Source organism: Ochotona curzoniae, unplaced genomic scaffold (assembly GCF_017591425.1).
Source record: "Ochotona curzoniae isolate NIBS_2020 unplaced genomic scaffold, NIBS_Ocur_1.0 contig_1014, whole genome shotgun sequence".
In the NCBI taxonomy this organism is placed as follows: Eukaryota; Metazoa; Chordata; class Mammalia; order Lagomorpha; family Ochotonidae; genus Ochotona; species Ochotona curzoniae.
Genome location: NW_024464920.1, coordinates 28,354,707 through 28,375,625, shown reverse-complemented (window position 1 = coordinate 28,375,625; position 20,919 = coordinate 28,354,707). Strand labels below are relative to the sequence as shown.

General features: G+C 44.1%; 1 protein-coding gene across 1 annotated transcript in view; it reads right to left on the bottom strand.

Annotated features, from left to right (window-relative positions):
• BEST3 (bestrophin 3) overlaps positions 1-20,919 on the bottom strand; it is a 36,286-nt gene that overhangs the window by 7,682 nt on the left and 7,685 nt on the right. Inside the window, exons 5-9 of the mRNA XM_040978226.1 lie at positions 10,219-10,373; positions 8,802-8,879; positions 8,556-8,708; positions 5,628-5,708; positions 3,554-3,705 (exon numbers count right to left, since the gene is read on the bottom strand). Coding sequence (XP_040834160.1) covers positions 3,554-3,705; positions 5,628-5,708; positions 8,556-8,708; positions 8,802-8,879; positions 10,219-10,373 — 619 coding nt within the window. The remainder of the gene's footprint in view (positions 1-3,553; positions 3,706-5,627; positions 5,709-8,555; positions 8,709-8,801; positions 8,880-10,218; positions 10,374-20,919) is intronic.

Here is a 20,919-nt window from a genome sequence, read left to right as displayed (position 1 = left end):
CTGTCTCAACATAGGCAAACAGCATGAGCTGATTGGATCAGGCAGTTAGTATTTCTATTTCCTTGTCTTTGTGTTCAGTGCCCATGAATGCATCTCTTCTAGTTCCTCCTGTGAGTAGGAAATACACTGTGGTGACCTAGCGTCAGTCTGCACTGGACGCTGGAATTTGTCCTCTGTCCAGCTGTTTAGGTGCCCTCTATCCAGCCTGAAGCTGATGTTTAAGCAGTCCCCATATAAAGACTGGAAAGCAGATCTGTTGTGGAGCAGTGATTTGGCATTACAGCTTAGAACGTGCAGCATTAAAGCAGTAGCTTTTTGTTAAACTTTCCTTTGGACTGAGATATGCTCCGCTGACTGGATGAGGTGAGGAAGTTGGCTCCTGCCCCACCACCTGCACTGGCATCTTCTCTCCATCTCCTCCCCTACACCCAGCTTCAACTCCTTCCCTCCATCTCTGCATGTGAACCCTCCCTCTTTGGGGCTTCCTGGGGTCCCAGGCCATTTCTCTTATTCACACCCTGCTTTGTTTTACAAAGGATCTGGGGTGGCTAGCAAAAATACCTACAATGCAGTTTTTATGTAAAAGTGGGCCAATCTAGTGCAGCTAAAATAAGGGGCAATAATGACACAGAATCTAGAAAGACACAGTGAAACATCTCAGCCCATACGGAAAGGGGAGCTACACAGCTGGATTCTGCTCTCCCAGTAGAGAACATGAAAAGGAACCTCTCATCACTGATAAAATCTACTAGAAGATAAGAAGTCTGAGATGGGCCCAGAAGAGGTGAGCTTTCATTTCTTCCCATGGATGTCTGAGATAATTTTTTCCCCTGCAGGTTCTTTGATTGAAAAGGGATTTCAAGTTAGGCAATGGACAGCACTACAGTAAATACCCTCAGATGTGCTAATGGATTTGTGCAAGCAAGACCAGGGTGAAGGTCAGGTTCAGATGGCTGAAGTCAGACCAAGGACAGTGGTGGGCCAGAGGCGACAAGGTCCTCTTTCCCTCTAAACTGGCTCTAGTCATTCCTATCCTAAAACATTCCAAGGCAAGTGAAAACAATGTCACTTTTCTCTCACAACAAAAGGCAAAAGTCTTCCCTTGGCTGCACAAGTTTTTTTTTAAAAAATTCATGAGAAATGAATATTATGGAAAAAAAAACATGCAGAAGTTTCACATTCGTTTTGCACCAAAATTTCCACAAACTTTTTGGAGGACTGTCATGTATTTCTTGGTGGAGCCCCTGCTTGCCATCTTGCATTTGACCTTCAGGAGTCGACAGCCAGAACCAGCGGTTCTGCAGTGACTTTTCCTGGAGGCCAGCTCCCCTGTTCATGCAGAAGTTCAGTGCAAGTGAATTTCTTCCTGGTTCTCTGATCAGTTGGTTCTTGCTGAGTGTCGTTCTGTGTCTCATTAAAAACATCTGCCCATTGACTCTGGTCCTACCTCTTAAGATGTTTTAATGCGGGGCCTGGCGCGGTGGCGCAAGTGGTTAAAGGTCCTCGCCTAGCACGCCCGGGATCCCATATGGGCGCCGGTTCTAGTCCCGGCAGCCCCACTTCCCTTCCAGCTCCCTGCCTGTGGCCTGGGAAAGCAGTCGAGGACGGCCCAAAGCTTTGGGACCCTGCACCCGCGTGGGAGACCCGGAGGAGGCTCCTGGCTTAGTATCAGCCCGTTGCGCTCACTTGGGGAGTGGATCATCGGACGGAAGCTCTTCCTCTCTGTCTCTCCTCTCTGTATATCCGCCTTTCCAATGAAAAAATAATAAAAATAAATCTTAAAAAAAAAAAGATGTTTTAATGCGAAAAGTTCTCTGTCTCTGAAAGCTAATTTTTTCTGCATTCTTAAATATTGTATTTCCTGATCTTCTCTTAGTTGTCTGATTTTTCTGATGCAAATTTCCAGGGTTTAACTTAAGATTAAAAAGTAGCTTAGGTTTATCTAATCTTTCCATGCTTCAACTTGACATTCACAAACAGATGATCTGGGTAGCTGGTAGTTGTCATGCTCCAGGGTGGTTTTATATTTAAAATCTCATTTATTCTCCCCAAAAAACTTTTGGGTTGTACTTCAAGATCATGTAAATCTCTGCTTCTATTTTTATATTTAGACCTAGGAGAAATGTATTTTAACATTTTTCTAAAAACATGGACATTTATTGGGATATGTAAAATGATCATGATTAAGGATCCTGTGTAGCTCAAAATCAAGATTTTGAGATCTGTGGGGGCCAGCATTTGGTCAGTAGGTAGCATGCTGCTTGGGACACCCAGACTCGGAGAGGGCCTGGGGGTGAGCCCCAGCATGGCTCTGCCTTCCCACTTCCTGCTGTTGTGCACCATGGGAGGCAGCTGGGTGATGATTCAAGTAGTGGGGTTTCTACCACACATGTGGGAGCTGCGGCCTGAGCTCTGCTGGCCTGCCAGTGTAGACCTGGTCTACCCCTACTCTGTGGACATTTGGGAAGTAAATCAGAGGATGCAAGATCTCTAGCTGCCTGTCAAAAGTATAATGTGAGCCTGCACCTAGACCACCATATACAACTAGGTACATAGCACGTGGGGTGCTTGCAGTCTAAGTGGATCCTCACAGATTTTCTGACCCTGCCGATAGTGTTAGTCTGTGACCTTCAAGCACTTTGCACTGCCAGTGATGGGAGTAGGAGAAAGGATAAATCATATTTAATGCTCTAAAAAGGAACTTACAGGAACAAATCTCATCAATTTTCAGAGCTGAGGAAGTCAGAAGTCAGCCAAGCTCAGCCGCTGTGGAAGATGCTGCAAAGGCTGAGGAGTGCAAGCAAGTGGGGCATTGACTTCATGGACCCTGGACAGGGTGCTGGGTGGGGCTTGGCTCCTGGGCTTGAAAGAAGCCAGGGCTGGAGCACGCAGCCTCAGCAAGCTATGGGGAGCAGTGGTGAGTTAGCCTACTGTGGCAGCCTTCCCTAAGATATGTGTTGAGGGCAACAGGCATATCTCCTGCTTCTAACCCTTTCTCATCATTTGCTGTGATTCTTCTTTTAGTCTTCCTTTGGGTCTTCAAAGGGCCCCTCATGATTCCACTGAGAGCTGGCCTCAGTGATCCGTGAGCTAAAGCCTTGCCAATGGTTGTAAGCAACATTGCACCAGTGTTCCCCTTTTCTACAGCTTAGCTTTTGGAGGTGGGAGGCATGGATTTCTTTGTGAAATGGCCGTGCTCTCATCTCTAAGTCCCTTGGAGATCCTAACTTGCCTTCTGCAAGATGGGTGGACTAATGGTGGGAGCAGAGGTCCGGCACCCTATCCGTGCATGATCAGATTTAATAAAATTATTCTGGAATGGTCCTTGATGTTCTTGAGCCTTGACCCAGTTAATCTCAGGCTCATGGTGCATGGGCTCAGACTGCGATGTGAAATCCCCTGAACACAGACTGACTGACATAATAAGTACAGTTTGAAAAAGAACCAGAAAAAGGCAAAAGACCAGAACAGGGATTTGCATATTTTCTTCATAGGAGAAATTTAAAAACAAACAAACACAAACAAACAAACAAACAACAAAACCCGCACTTACTCCATTTGGATTGTGGACCCTAGAAATGAGGGTATGCAGTAATCAGCGGCTGCCAGTGTATAGGGTGGGCGAGCAGCAGAATCATCCCAGTAAATGTCCTTCTTCATCTTGGGTAAGCTCATGTGCATTTCGTCCACGGCTAGCAGAGAGACCTAAAACCATTGTTCCAGTGTTACAATGATTCAGGGAAAGGTGTGGACAGGCTGGTTTTGGAGAGGGATAGGATGCTGTGTGGATGAGAGAATATACCACATGCCCCTAGCTCCTGCTTGTTGCTGCCAGGGACCGTTGGACTTGTTTTGCACTGCTTGAGTACATTTGGCAATGGTGGGAGGTGGAGCCACTAACGTTCCCACATGTGGGTCACCAATAACCTGCCTACTCGACAGGAGAACTGCCTCTCACTTGAGGGAGGAGAGATGCCTTTTTCTTCCTTGTCCTAAGTTAGCATACCCTGTTGGTAGCTCACCTGAAGCCGTCACTTATCCCCAGATGACACAGGAATGTGAAGGCTCTCGTGGTTTCATCCTGTTGACCCCACCAGCCCAGTTTTGTCTAAGGTTCTTCTTAGATGTGCTGAGTCCTTATTTCACTGTGGATTCACAGAAGGCAATTGACAAGCTTACACTGCTTCAAGCTGAAATGATCTCTCCTCTTGACTTTGATAGAATGATGCATGAATAAATTAACTTTGTCGCCTGGGATCCAATTAAAATTTTAAAAACTGTCTTTACTCATTCATTTAGTTTATTTTGAAGGTAGAGAATGAGTGTGTGTTCTCAGCTGCTGGTTCACTCTTCTGTTGCCTGCAATGGCCAGGGCTGGGCTGAGGAAAAGCAGGGAGCTGGGGACTCAAGCCGGATCTTCCGATGGGCAGTAGAAACCTAAATGCTGAGGTTCCAACTGCTGCTTCCCAGCGAGTGCCTTAACAGGAAGCAGGACTCAGGAGCAGAGCCAGGACTTAAACTCAGGCATTCTGATATAGGCTGTGCACATGCCAAGTGGTAACTGAACCAGTCTACTAAATAAAAACCCTTGGAGAATCCAATTTTGGCCCCAATACAAAGGCTCCATTGGCTAATCCTCCCCCTTACAAGCACCACAATCTCATATGAGCACTGGTTTGTGTCTCAGCTACTCCACTTCCTATCCAGCTTGCTGCTTGTGGCCTGAAAAAGCAGTGGAGGATGGCCCAAGTCCTTAGGCCCCTACACCCACTTAGGTGACTAGGAACAAGTTCCTGGATCCTGGCTTCTTTGAATTGGCTCAACTCCTGTCATTGTGGACATTTGGGAAGTGAACCGGCAGACAGAAGGTCTTTCTGTGTCTTCTTCTTTCTAGGAATCTTCCTTTCCAATAAAAGTAATCTTTAAAACAAAATAATCCAATTGTAACTAAGGGCAGATGACCTAGGCCTTGGCAGACTAGCAACATGATCCACTGTGGAATAGTCTAGTCCCTTTAAGAGCTGAGTAAGGATTGGAGACAAATGAACTAAGTGAATGCCTTCACTCAGCCTGTGGTTCTCAGGAGGAGAATGGCTGTGTGGGAGTTTTGCCCTCAAGGAAGAATTCCTGATGCTGGTTCTTCAGGAAAAGCTCACCATCCAGAGTGGTGCTTCTGGCTAAGGCCATTTTAGGAAGGATAGAGGACTACACCAATGTGACCCAGATTCTCAGTGTCTGCCCTAGAGGATCTGTACGCTCTCACCTTGGGGAATTCCCTGCAGACTGTGGATGTCTTTGTGGATGTCCCTGATAATTTCTTGGGTGGCAACAGAAAACAGACTAAGTACTGAGTCAAGATAGTGCTCTGTGTCTGATGCAAGAGCCTGGGGAAAGCTAATAGAGAAACTTACAAAGCAAATTGGCTTGGAATTTTGTTTAAATTTCACTGAGGCTAGGACCCAGGACATTGGAGGCTGCAGAAGGACCTGCGACAGCACACCCAATAGACAACTCTCTGACTTGTGTCTAAGGGGAAATCCAGGGCCCTGCATCCAGAGTCTAATAGGTGGGGAACATCACAGGCAATTTACCCTTTGATGTTTATAAGAAAGAAAACTTGCTCTCACCTGCAGATTTCTGTCAATGCACCAGTTAGTTTCAAAATCATCATCATCTTCTCCGAAAGGGTTGATGAGCTGCTCTGCCACCTGCAGTTGAGAACGTAGAATGAGTCATCGTGAAGCTTGTCAGGACCCAGGGCAGGGGCTGAACAGGATTCTTGCTTTCCTCTTCCTGTGGGCGCTTGGCTAACATGAAACCTAGAGGGACAGTGGTTGTTCTACAGGTGTCGATATTCATTAGCAACTGAGACTCACTTCCCAGCCCATGAAAGATGCAATTTCATGGACACTCACTCCACGTAGACCCATCTGTTCAACTGGGGTTCTATCTTGGGGAAGGGCTGCGTGGTTTAGGAGTCCAGTTAAACCCTTGAATTTGGAAGGAGCACCAACTGTGTGTAAGTCACTGTGAGGAGGAGAATGTGTAAGCATGGAGAAGGTTCAATGGCAAAGACTTCAATTACAGTTGAAGAAAGTACAAGGAGATTCACAACAATTGGTCACAATCGCAATGTGATGGAGTCAGAGCTGCTGTCATAAAGTAAGGACTTGGCCCTCACCTAGTTTTATAGTAAACAGTTCACCCATATCCAGTAAGTTTTCCTTTGGGGAAAAGTTTAGCTAGCTTCTTATCACATATCTTCCATCTAAAATTCCTTGACATTAAATATTCTTACCATGCTCCTGAATTAAATAGTCCTTCTGATGAGAGTGTTCTGTGTCAAACATGACTCACCTGTCATTCTCCTTTTTGAATAATTTCCTTTGATTTTTTATTATCTCTGTGTGTATGTGTGAGAGACAGAGACAGGGAGGAGAAAGAGGGGATTTACACTTGGGCTAACATGGGGAAAAACATAAATGTGTAAGATAAAGGCATCATTTAATTTGTAAGTTTCTAAATTCTGCGACTCCTTGGTAGAAAATCTAGCTACTTACATTTTAGAGTTTAAGTTAAACCACTCAGCACTTGGTTTTGAACTTGACAGCACATTGTTTTCATCTGGGGATTTCTTTAAAAGAAAAAATACTGCTGCCCGGGTTCCTTGCCTAGCGATTCTGACCTAACTCGTAGAAGGGCGAGTTACCAGGAGACATTAATGCATGATCAGGTTTAAACATTTCCCTTGTTCTAAGTGACCGTGATGGCCGTTCCAAAGCCTTTTTTTCTTTGTTTGAATGCCAAGGGAACAATCTGCCTTTTCTTGCCTAGAGTTTTGCTTAAATTAAAGGGATCACTGACTGGATCCTGAAAATACTTGGCTGTATTCATATTTTCACTTAGATTTCATTGATACTATCCTACATATTATATCATAGGCTACATTTATTATAGGTTACTACCTGCACGTTTCTAAATTGACAGTTCACAAAGATAGCCTTTTCTCTCTTGTCATCACCATTTCTGGCAAGTAACTGAACAATATACTGTTTTGAACGTGAACATGGGTTTCTTACACTTTGAAAAGATTTACAAATGCCTGAGTTGCCAAGTTAGAGCTGCTGTTTAAAAGCTGAGATAAAACTTGTTGATGGTGAAAAACTCACTTTTATTAGGCTTGTCTATCCTTACAGAGCTAAGATGATGACATTTTCTATTTTTACCTTTAAATATGTTTTGTGAAGGAAAAGGAAGTTAACATCTAGGAGGGACCATTCAAAAGAAAAACAAAATAAAACCATCCTCTGCCCCGTAAAGGCTGGCCGTGTACCTTCTACAGATACAGAACGGAATATAAAGTTCGGGCTGACTTAACTGAGAGGACAGGGGCGGGCAGAGTGAGCGTGAGCATGACTGTGATGGTTTCTGTTTATACAGGTGAAGTTGATTTTTTTCCTCTCATGTGAAGTGAGCACTGTGTCTCTCTTGCTATCTCTTATTCAATGATGAGTAAAGATAATTAAGACCGCTGCCCTGTGGGTAAAGTGCTCTGGCCATTTGTAAAGAATGCGCCCTTGCTCTGGGAAACGGAATTTGAAAAGCCGACATACTTGTTTTTCTTGGTTAAGAATCAAACAACTGAAAGCTAAGGCGTCTGCAGAGAAAATTCCTAAAGTTGAGGGCCTGGACTGTTACATGATAACATGTAGCTTTTGGGAAGGCCAAGGTTTTGACTTTTTTGTTTGTTTGTTTTGTTAAAGTCATTGTTAAAGTGTCATTAGATTTCAGTGAATATGCCGGAACTGTGGTCTTTGGTATTCTTTCATTGCACACTTCCCTGTTGAGAGTTTATGAAAGAAACAAAAGTGCATAGCCTCTGAGGTTGATAGGTCCCCTTGGCGAGGGTTGAGAGGAGCAGGTAGAGGTTGCCGGGAGGGACAGAGCATTCTTTACTTACACTGGCATAAGCCGTCCTCATGGCTCTGCCCCGTTTCTCATTCCCTAGCAAAACCCAGTTGAGCATTTCTGCTTTTGGTTTTGATGCAGTCTTTTCTGCACCTTGCTTCTGGTTTGGCAAATGGGCTGCATTTAATATAGGAATTCAGGGAATTGCACAAACTAGGTTTGTAGAGTTGAGCGGCAGCAACATTTTGCTACACTACTCATGTGTAAAAAGGACCAGCCTTCTCTTCTGATTCCATTTTGCTCTGCCTCGTTGATTATTGGGGTATAGATACCAATGCAGGAATAATGATTGCTTTAATTATGTTCCTGTAATCCTAATGGGAGAGCACAGAGCCTGAAATCAATAGCTGTATAAGAGGGGTCTGCTAATCTGTCTGCGTAACCGAGCTGCTTCAGCAACACAGCACTGGCTGCCTCCCCATCACTTTAATCCCTTGATGGAAAAGTAATAGCCTTGCTGATCCATTACATGTCAAATCCACCTCTGACTCATGAAGGATTTGCTAAGCACTCGCTAAGGGATCATCTTGGAGTTTGGAGCAGGACAGATTACAGAGTAAGCCTCAGGCTCTGAGGCTGTTTGCTACCTTGAGCCATCCTGCATAGAAGAAGAATTGTAGGAGAGTAAAAATTGGAATGTAAAGATCTAAGTCATGGCCCGCATAGCCCTTGGTGGGATCCAGAAATTGGCGTCCAATCAGGCATGCGAAGAAGAAGGTGTAGACAGCAAGAGTGACGACCTGCAAGAGAGAGAAGCCAGGGTGAAAGGCGAGTACTGACTGCCCATTGTGAGCTAGAGCCCCCCACCAGAGCACGTGGAAAGCAGCTGGTACCTGTGTGTAGACCAGTGGAATTCCAACCCAGTCATAACCGAAGAGGAGGCTGCACCAGGAGCGATACCGATTCATCTCCTAAGCCAAAAATGGAGAAAACAGTTGACTAAAGTGATAGGTGGCATCCAAATCCTATCCGAGGTGCAGAAAGCAAGCACATCTTTGGTGAATGTGTCGAATGATGGGCCTCTAAGTTAGTTTTGAAGGCTACTCCAGAAGGAAAGTTCTGAAGATGACCAATGAGCATCACTGGACAGTGTGCCAAAGGGGCACATTTGGATGTATATTTTAAATGATTTGAAAATTCCAAGTCAGCACTTTATAGAACTGTCTCCTATTGTACTAAATCCACCCTTTCCAAGATGGATTGTAAAGCAGGCATTAATATCTTAAACAGGTGATTTCTAGCTATTTTTATAAACAGTGCTAAGAACAAATTATATTTTGTGTCTCTTTTAAAAAACAGACTCCAAACCTTTACTCCCACACTGGAAACTTCAGAATTCTCATATCAAATTCCTCCCCCTCCACACCCTACCATTGTGTACCTTAGTATCTGTATTGGGAATTAAAGTTCATGTTAATGTGAGGGCTATTTAAAAATCATTCATGTCTTTTAGCCTGATGTAGGCTGGAGACTGTCATGGAACAAACAGTTCCAACCATTACATTAATTTTGTTCTGATGAATTCAGGATTATTTTGTCTAGTGGAGATACAATTTTGTTTGTTGGAGCATCAGAAAAACTTCACTTTGCATCATTCCATTTTGGAAGGGAGGTTTAGGGAAGTTTACCTCAATCCAGGTTTCTGAATTCATGTCTTGCAAATTTTCCCCCTCTTCAGAGCCCATGGCTAAATCATGGAGGCACCTTTCTTACAGATCTGGCTATAGAGCATAATTTGCCATGAAACATAGCTTCCAAACCACCACTCCCAAGGCAGGAGTTAATTTCTTTTAAAGGTTTATTTTACTTGAGTTACAGAGAGATCAATCTTCCATTTGCTGGTCCACTTCCCAAATGACCACAACAGCTAGAGCTGGGCTGGTTCAAAGCCAGGAGCCAAGAGCCCCCTCCAGGTCTCCATGTGGGTGCAGAGGCCCAAGGCTTTGGGCCATCCTTAACTGCTTTCCCAGACCACAAGCAAGGAGCTGGATGGGAAGTGGAGCAGCTGGGACACGAACCAGTGCTCCTAAGGGATGTTGGCACCATAAATGGAGGATCAGCTGACCACCATGCTATGCTGACCCCAAGAATTTAGACTTTTGTACTCTCTCCATCTTGCCTGTGATGGTTGATGAACCTGTGCTTCCTAGGTCCTTTGTGACAAAGCAGACTCAGTCTGGCGTGACTAGGATACCCAGGTCCCTCCCACTCTCCTGGGATTCTTGTACCGGTGGGTGGTAAAGTACTCACAGTCATCAGTGACTGAAGATCGACACTGTCCCTGATTCTGCCTTCGTTCCGGGCTTTGGCAGCAAGATTTCCAAACCAGATGAATGGAACCCAGTATTTCAGATGAGGAGATTTGAGGTGGTCAAATACTTTTCTTTCATCCGTTGTCATGAAACCTTTATATAAAATTAAAAAATAGCTATGTTACACAGGCTCAGTTTAGCACTAATGCGTCACCACCATATGTTAGTGTCTGCTATGTAAGCGTATGATGGGGGAGGGGACGTTAATGAAATATAAAGTAAAGGTTCCCGGTCAAATTGCTTAGATGTGCATGATAAGGAGTGGCTGTGTGCATGTGTGCGCGTGTGCACACACATGTTATGTTTCAACATATGACAGATTGCCCAGCTGCCTGCCAGAATCCTTGCTGTTTATCCTTGATGGAGATAGGCTCTCCCCTAGTTTGGAAGACAGCAACTGTATTCATAGATGTGGCCCTGCTGGGACTTTTTTTGGAAGGGCAAAGTGCGTATTTGTCTTCACAGTCCCCCTAGCATCCTGCACATACATTTCCAAAGTGCTGCTTGAAGTTTTTGGTGTGTGAACATAATGCTTAGCACATCACACCCTCCCACCTTCCTATCACTTATATCCCCACACATATCAACCAACCCACCCATAAAACACAACACAACCCACAACCACCCACACAACAACCCCCAACACCCCCCCCACCCCCCACCCCCCACACCCCACCCACCCCACACCCCCCCCCCCACCCCACCCCCCCCACAACCCACCAACACACCCACCCCCCCCCCACACCAACCCCCCACCCCACCCCCCCCCCCAACCAACCCCCACCCCACAACCAACCCACCCCCAACACCACCCCACCACCCCCAACAACACACCCCCCCCACCAACCCAACCACACCCCCCCCCCACCCCCCACCCCCACCCACAACCCAACACCCAACCACCACACCCCCCCCCAACACCCACAAACCAACCCACACCACCAAAACCACCACCCCACACCCAACCCACCCAACCACACACACCACCCCCCACAACCCAACAACCCACCCCAACACCCCACCAACCCACCCCCCCAACCCCAAAACACCCACACACCCAAACCAAACACCACCCCACCCCCCCCACCCCCACACACACAAACACCACCACCCAACAACCACTCACCAAACCAACCCCCCACAACCCCCCCCCACTCAAAATAAACACCCAACCCCATCTCAAAAAAAAACAAAACAACAACCCACCACCCCCCTCCCCACCAATACCACCCCATCAACCTATCCTTAATCCAACTAACCACTCATACTCCCCATCACAACCCACTAAATACCCCTAATATTCTTATCAGACATATAATAAATACCATACTACTACCTATCAAACAATTAATACAGCCACTCTTCCTCCTCCACTATACATTCCTTCCCCCCTTGACCCCATTTTCCCCCCTTTGCCACTCTCCTTCAACCCTAAACTATGCAGTAACTAAACTCAGCTCGTTCTCCTCCCTAAAATCAAAGCTTATTTCCAAAACAATTTTTCTTAGGTAATTACTTTTGAATTAATTTTGTCTCAATTTTTTTTTTTGCTTATGAATCATTTGCTTATGAAATTCTGATAAAGGGCCCAGCACAGTAGCCTAGTGGCCAAAGTCCTCGCCTTGTGTGCACTGGGTGCCAGTTCATATCCTGGCTGCTCCACTTCACTTCCAGCTCCCTGTTTGTGACCTGGGAAAGCAGCTGAGGATGGTCCAAATCCTGGGACCCGCACACTTGAAGGAGACCTGGAAGAAGCTCCTAGCTCCTGGCTCTTGGCTTTGGATTGGCTCAGCTCCGGCCATTGTGGCCACTTGGGGAGTGAATAACCAGATGGGAGATTTTCTCTCTGTAGATCTGACTTGCCAATAAAAATTATAATAAATTAATATTTTTCTTTAAGAGAAATTTTGATAAAACATTCAGATGGAAAAACTACTTTTGCCCCAATGTAACACATTTTGTATTTAAGCATCTATAATCAGTTCACAGATCTATACATGCTGCTCAAAGTAATCCTTACCACATAGATCCAAGTTTGACACTTGATCTTAGCCAAAAGGCTGAGAAGCAATAGTGATCAAGTTTTATTTCAGAGCTGTTATAAAAGATATGAGATGCATTCATTTTGAAAGTCACTGATTCATTGAGTGGATGAGTTATCTTGATCTTGGATCCAATCTAGGGCCACTGACCACGAGGTTCTGAATTGTTTGTCACACTGTTTATTACATGGGGAAGAACGGGTCCTATCCTGCCTCACTAAATCAGACTCAAGAAGGCAGGCATCCTCAACCCAGGTCTGTGCCAAGGGGTGTACTAACTCATGAGCCATATGGCAGAGATTTCTGGTTCAGTTGGTCAAAGGATGAGGTCAAGTAGCAGCATTCTTTTAAATCTTCTTGGATGACTTAATGGAATAACATTCAGGCAATTGAATATTCACCAAGCAGTGTGGGAAATTCTTACATACAATAATGTTTGACAATCATTGTCCTGCTGAATGAAGGTTCTGTGTATTCAGTATTTGAGTTGAACAGAATAGCAACTACAAAGTCAATATTTGCCAATGGGAAGACTACTTTTAGACAGTACTCAAGTTATTTATGCCCACATAAATGGCCGTGCTGGGAGAGTGCTTTAATCTCACTAAAAATGAGCCTGGAGATTCTATTTTTCTTTCTCAGTGAATCTCAAAGTTGTTGGATGATCCAGACAATCTTTTTTGTTTGTTTTTCCCTTAATACTTGGAGAGCAGTATTACATGTCTTCATAGACAAATTTGACCTGTCTTGGTTTTGTATTTTTATTTTTTTTAATTGGAAGCTAATTCTTAGATCTTCCATATTAACTGCCCAGCAGTTATATTCTTGGGATTTATAGAGCAATTTTCAAAATTGACCAACTCCATCTATATTGTGGCTGCTATCTCTGTCATTTGAATCAAAGAATAATTTTGTCTCTGGGTATTTTTTATTCAGGCGCATAGATCAAATTGTGCTAGCAAGTCCTTTCTTGGCTTCTAAGCAGAAAGTAAATATGCAGAGTGAGGGTTTATTTAATGCAAACACTAAGAGTTAGATCTCTCGCTCCATGTAGGACACTTGGAAGGAGACAGGTAGAATGAGAAAGGGGTGATTTTTAAATTCTCACTGCATGTTTATTGAATATGCTATTAGATGCTATGGAAGGTGAATAACAAATCAGGCATTAACGTATCCTCTAAGAATGCACAGGGCAGGGCCCAGCACAATAGTTCAATCACTAGATCCTAACTTTACAAGTGCCAAGAACTCATATGGGAACCACTTTGTGTCCTGGCTGCTCCACTTTCTATCCAGTTCTCTGCTTGTAGCCTGGGAAAGCAATAAAGGATGGCCCAAGGTCTTGGGACCCTATACCCATGTGGGAGACCCAGAAGAATCTCCTGGCTTCAGGCTTTGGATCAGCTTAGCTTTGGCCATTGCATCCATTTGAAGAATGAACCAGCAAATGGAAGATTTCGCTGTCTCTCCTTATTTCTGTAAATCTGATCTTCCTTTCCAAAATAAGTAAACAAATCTTAAAAAGAAAAAGAATGCATGTGACAGAATAATATTTATTTCCTCATCTTATCCAAAGTGAGCTCATCTTGGGATATTAAGTTGTTGGTCACTTGAAAGAGAATCTTTGGATTGTTGGCAAGGCCATTCAAGAGGCATTTGTTGTGATATGGATGTCATCCTCATCCAATTTTAACCAGAAACTGGTGATCTTTTTCAGAGCAGAGTTTTCATCCTCACTTCCAAGGCTATCTTCATTATAGTCACTGATTTTCTGTATGTTGGCCACACTGTCATTTGGCTGGCTCTCCCTGAGTGCTGTCTCTGTGTCATGCTCCCTCAAGCTTTATCCATTCCCCCGGCTGACATGGCCGTGTTGACCTGCTACTGCCTATGCCTTGATCCTCTCTTGCTCTGTTCCTTCTGGCTGGCTCAGTTCTGCTCAGCATTTTTTCATACTGTTTATTTCAAGGAATTCTTTATATTTCTAATCAGAGTAATGTGTCTAGATCTATTGATACATATTGGCATTTACTTGTAACTTGAGTTGTGTTTTAATGGAATCAGATCTGCTCCTTGAAAGGCAAAATTGTATTGTCCTTAAGTCAAAGGGCTAAATCAATCCAGTGAGCAATAAAATGCCAGTCATCTTAGATTCCATTTGTTTTCCTTGGCGGAAGCTGAGGGAGATGTCATTTGCCTTCAGAGCACAATATTTAAGTGAGACTCTGTCAGCACAACTAAAAGTTTCACATCTCAGAACCTAAAAGCACAATGGGTTGAATGCCAGTTCTTGCTACAAGAGGAATTTGTGTGTTCAGCATCCAAGCCCTTTTCTAGAAAGACTTCAAGTTGCCTGCCACATTTTCGTCTCTGTTTTCCAATGAGTGCAATGAAGACACTAACTTCACTAACTTCAGCTCTAGCTGTCTGTCCTGTTTAATGGGGAAGATTTAGAAATCCCTGTTCAGGTCTGATGCTGTGGCCTAGTGGCTAAAGTCCTCACTTTGCACATGCTGGGATCCCATATGGGCACTGGTTCATGTTCTGGTGACCCTGCTTCCCATCCAGTTTCCTGTTTGTGGCCTGGGAAAGCAGATGAGGATGGTTCAAAGCCTTTGGGACCTTGTACCCGTGTGGGAGATCTGGAAGAAGCTCTGGGCTCTTGGCTCCTGGCTTCAGATTGGCTCAGCTCTGGTCATTGCAGCCACTTGAGGAGTGAATCAGCAAATGGAAGATCTTCCTCTCTGTTTCTCCTCTTCTCTGTATATCTGGCTTTCCAACAAAAATAAATCTTTAAAAAATACTGTCCTGAAAAAGGAAAAAAGAAATCCCTGTCACCTGGGAAAACTCCCCTCTTGAGAGGGGAGGCAAAATGAGATTAAGAGAAGGATGGGATTACATCGTGAAGCATTATGTTAGGCAATATGACAAAAAACGTTTACATGGTATGACAAACGTGGTTCATGAAGTCCTTATTGGTCCTTCTATGTAATGTGCTCTGATATTTTCTGTTCTGCTCCATTCTTCACTCCATTCTAGTTAATTCAAAGTGTTGCTGGTGGGGCCAGCACGATAGCTCAATTGGTTGATCTCTGCTCTGTGGCACTGGCATCATATTTCCTGTCCCTGTTGCTCTGCTTCTCTTCCAGCTTCCTGCTTATGGCCTGGGAAAGCAGTAGAGGATGGTTCAAAGCCTTGGGCTCTGTATTCGCATGGGAGATTCAGAAGATGCTCCTGGGTTCTGATTAGGTTAGCTCCAGCCATGCTGGCCATTTGGGGAGTGGTGGAAAATCTTTCTGTCTCTCCTAATCTGTAAATCTGCCTTTACAATAAAAATGAATCATTCTTTATAAAATCCCATACCTTCAAAAGTGGTACTGGCATGCAAGCTGATAAAATCGTTTAAGAACCCACAATGAGATACAATCCACAGATGGCAAAGTCTGCAGTGGCCTGTGAAGAAGGACTGAGTGGAGACAGAGACAGTCCTCAACTTTCCTGATATAAACAAAGCACCTGTAAATAGCCACATTCCTATTCCTAATTAGGATCCCATTGGTAGTTCATTGCCTTCCTCAAAGTGACACACAAACATCACACAAAAATCAGTGCTGATGACCCCTGACCTCTGCAATTGGCCCAGAGTTTATTTTTACCTGGCTGAATTGATACAAGGCAATTTTCTATTTGCTGATAAAAACCAGAGAGATGAATTGATGTGCCTGTATGCAGTGATCCCTAAACTTTGCTGTACTTAGGATGGTCTGGGAAACTTCTTCTTCTTCTTTTTAAGATTTATTTATTTGAAACACAGGATTAGAAAGAGCACTCCCCATCCATTGGTTCACTCCCCAATGGCCATAATGGCTAGGGCTGGACCAGGCTGAAGCCAGAAGTTTCTTCTGGTTTCTCACATGGATGCAGGAGTCCAAGTATTTGGTCATTTTCTGCTGCTTTCCCAGATGCATTAGCAGGAAGTTGCATCACAAGTGGAGCAGCTGGGCCTTGAACTGGTGTGCGTGTGGGATACTGGCATTACAGGTGGTGTTTTAACTGGCTGTACCATAGTATTGGCCCCCAAGGAGTCTTAAAATGCCCTGATTCCCGGGCTGCATCATACACTTGCTGAATCATAGTGTCTGAGGTTGGAAGCCAGATGATAATATTTGTATAAGATCCTAGGGTATTTCAACATGTAACAAAATTTGGGAACAACTACTCTCCTGCTGCTTGTGTTAGTGTTTTCAGTGCAGGTGGAACTCCCCGCAGCGTTTGTAGGGAGCTTGACTTTTGTGAAGGTTCCTAGGTCACAAGTCCCAGCTTTGCAGATTGCTGAGGCTCACTAGGACCTGCAGTTTAGATAAGCTTCCTTGACAGTTCAGTGAACAAGGGCCCACTTGTGCACTGGGCACACAGCCTTTCTTTCGTTCCCCAAACAGAACTGTGGGGGAAGCTTCAGACACTGCTTGAGACGTTCCCTCCCTGGCATTTATTCAAGGAATGTGAGTTCTGCCACGCACCTTCCCCCTTGTGTAAGGGCAAGACACATAGGTGAGTCAGGTTTCGCTCACAAGATGACATTCTGTCTGTTCCGGGCTCATCATGTGAGACTATAGGAGTAACTGACTCAGCCTCTGAAAGTTCAGCCAACAGAGGGAAAGCTGGCACAGTCACAAATACCATCGTCCCCTTGGCCATCTCGCCTTAAACAAACAGCGCTCAGAGGGTTCTGAGTCCAAGCAGCCCCAGAACCCCAGATGTGGGGGGAAAAACCACAGTGCAGCACAAGGCAGCACCGTTAAACACAGCTAGATAGATTTTACTTGGGGAGAGAAGAAAAGGTCACAAATGCAGTGAGCTGATTGTCGTTTGACTCTCAAATGGCACTGGGCTTCCCGTCAGTGAATCTAAAGTTAGAACTTTTATCTCAACAGCCACTTGACAACTGGGGGGCTTGCTTGATTGTGTCTTGAAAAATTCCAGTGATGTCTCACCAGGCTTTCTCTGAACTTCAAGGTACAATTCTAGGCCCTTAGGGAAAGTGAAGAGGCTTTTCCTCAAAGTTTACTCTCCTTCATCCACTCTTCTGAATTACCCAGCATAGGGAAAATGAAGATGTTTTAGTGAGAGAAAAAACTCAATGTAGAGATATGAAATTTAGCCATAGTGTTTTTACGCTTGACCCTGAAAATGACTGATATGCAAACAATATTTACAGTAATTATTACTGACCTTGAGAGCAGAGGCAGTACTCTTTCTCTTTTTTAAAAAAATTAATTCATTTATTTATTTTATGATATAATTCTAAAGGCTCTGGGATTTCCCTTCCCCCTCCCTCTAGTTAAACACAGCTAGATTGATTTTACTTGATTTCCGCTATTTTATTACAATAATATAGTCATTCATAATATAATATTGTCCTTCATTATAATGTAGTCCTTCATAAACATGAGTCCATCATTCTGCTATTTAAGTATATCCTGACATTGTAGGTATGGAGAATGGAGAGCCCAGCATCCTATTGTCAAGATATATTTAACAGTTTCCTTGGGAGTCCATCTTTGATTTGGAAATAGAGGTGCATACTGCATTGTATCTTCACATCAAGCAGCTGTGTAATAGAGACTATCATATCAAGATGTAAAGATACAATGCAGTACACATCTCTACTTAGAAACTAAAGATGGCAGTACCCTTTCTTGCTTAAAGCTCTGTGGCCAGCACCAACACAGTGCCTGACATACAGTGTGCGTTCAATGCCTTTTTCTTGATAGATTTAACCTCAGAGTTGGGACTGTTTCTATATATAATTTCCTGTTGCCCATTTTAGTGTTTCTGGTGAATAATTTTTAATAGGGTTATTTTCTTTTCCTGATTGCTATTAGGTAAAATGTTTTGATTTGGTCTGATACTATAATGTAAACACTCAACAAATATCATTACCAGATTCAGCAAAGATCTGGAATTGTGCACCTGACTCAACTTGGAATAAGTGATATTTTCCAAGGCAGATGATTGGAATGACTAGGATTTTCCAGGGCATATTTTTAAGCAAGATGCAAAATAACAAAGACAGCATTGCAGCCCTTCTGGTGAATCACTGATAACACACCAGTTCAGAGGCTTTCCAGTACAATAGACACTACTGAATTCAATGGTTATCTTTCCATCTTAATATGAGTAGAAATATTAATAGCTTTATCTTAAATTTGAGAAATTTAACCAATAATACCAAATCATATATATGTCCCTGGCAGCATATCTTTAGGTTTCAAATTTTATTTATTTGAAGGACAGAGTGACAGAGATCTTTCATCCACGGGGTTACTCCCCAAATGCACACATGAGCCAAGCCTCGGCTGGACTAAAACCAGGAGCCAGAAATTCCATCCTGGTCTCCAACATGGATAACAGGAACCCACATATTTGAGCCTTTGTCTGTTGAAATTAACAGGAAAGTGAATCAGAAGCAGAGGGAGCAATTCCTTCTGGCTGCTCCAGAATGGGAGGAGGGCTTCCCGAGAGGCAGCTTAACTCAGTGTGCTAGATCTGCCCCCCGTTTAGGTATCTTCATTTCCCAGAAAAAAAGTCCCTTGATTGTGCAACTTTGGAAACAAGGAGACCATGGAGGGCATTTGGCATAACAGTTAAGACTTCCAGCTGGACATCTGCACCTCAAACCTGAGTGTTTGGGCTTCAGTCTTGGCTCTGCTCCTGCTGATGTACTCTTTACGAGGCAGCAAGTAATGGTTTAAGTCCCTGGATCTATGCTGCTTACAGGGGAGACCTGCTAGAATTCCAGGCTGCTGACTTTGACCTGATCCAACTAGCCTGATGTGAACTCGCCTCTCAAAGAGGCAAGAAATGCATAAATTCTAGGAACTAGCAGGTGACAGAGATGGTCCAGTTGTAGTATAGGTAGAAGCTGCTAAAGCTTGTTCTCCCAGCAGCCTTCAGTCTCCTGGCTAATTTTAATTATGAATGCTAGGAAACTCCCTGTAGCAGCAGGCAGAAGGGGTTAGAAGGAAACTCCCATGAGCTTAAAGCTCTTTCTTCTTCTTCTTCTTCTTTTTTTTTTTTTAAAGATTTATTTATTTATTTTTGGAAAGGAAGATTTATAGAGAGGAAGATCTGTCCACTGACTGATTCCGCAAGTGGCTACAATGGCTGGAGCTGAGCCAATCCAAAGCCAAGAGCCTGGAGCATCTTCTAAGTCTCCGATCCAGGCGCAGGGTTCCAAGGCTTTGGGCTGTCCTCAACTGCTTTCCCAGACCACAAGCAGGGAGCTAAATGGGAAGCAGGACGGCCAGGATTAGAACCAGCAACTATATGGGATCCCAGCATGTGCAAAGTAAGGACATTAGCCACTAGGCCACAGCGTCCTTAAAGGCCCTTTCTTAGCGTGTGCCTAGGAGGCTCCTGGTTCAGTCTCCAGGAGCTTGCTAAATATACCGATTCAGAGACCCAGCTCTAGTCCTACTAAATTAGAATCTCTGGGGCTGGTGTCTTGCAGTCCACATTTTTAGCAATTTTGATTTTAACAATACCTCATGTACACTGCACTTTCCTTGCCAGTGATTTTATGTAGGAGTCAACTGATGGCTTCTTACCCCTATTTCTCCGGTGCTCCTGTGCTTTATTTACCATCCTTTCTGCCCCCAGACAAGAGCAGGTACCCTGGCTGGGCACCAGGGGATTTGCCAAATATTGCCCATCACCTGTGAACTTCCTATTCTTCCCTGAACTGGCAAAGGCCAAGAAAGTCTGGGAGCGGTAGAGGCTAGTGCCCAGTTGGGAACTTGGAAAGGGACCCGGTGTGCAGACTGAGTCAGCACTTTCTGCTGCGGAAAGGACAGGAAGTTCAGTGAGTCAGTATTACCACTGGCAGAAGGTGCTGGCTGCAGGGCAGTCAGGAAGGACTTGGCCTCTGAACTCTTTCCCAGCTTAACAGGTAGTAGCTTAGGATATTTGCCTGCTGCCTAACACACAAACCTTATAGTCACCTGGCACAAACCATGCCTACCTCCCTTTTCCTGCTTTTCAGGAAAACCTTTAGTAATTTCAGAGCTTCTAGGAGGACTGAGATCTTGAATTTACCCCTTCATAGTCATAGCTACCTTGTTACCAGTGATGAATCAGTAATTGCCAAAACCTTTTGCTGCAGGGGGTAAGCAGAAGAGTTAAAAAAAAAAAAGAGTAAACATGTATACGATTTATCTCAAGGAACTTCAAAATCAAGAACAAACCCCAAAATGGGGTGGAGAAAAGAAATAACAAAGATAAAAGAATTAGAGATTAAAAAAAAATCACAAGAGGCCAACGGAAGGAAAAATGAGCAAAGAACCCTTAGCTAGTCTATTCAAGGGGACACAAAGTTGTCAGGTAGCATTTTTCAACATGGTCCATTCTGTTTCTAAATTTGGAGTAGAGAGACTGAGTAATGGCATAGTAGGTTGAACTGTCACTTCTGTTGCCTGTATCCATATAAGCACTGATTGGAGTCCCAGCCCCTTCATTACTGACTGGTTCTCTGGATGACTCAAGTACCTAGATCCCTGAAGAAGCTCCTGCCAGCCCTGTGCATCTGGGGAGTGAAT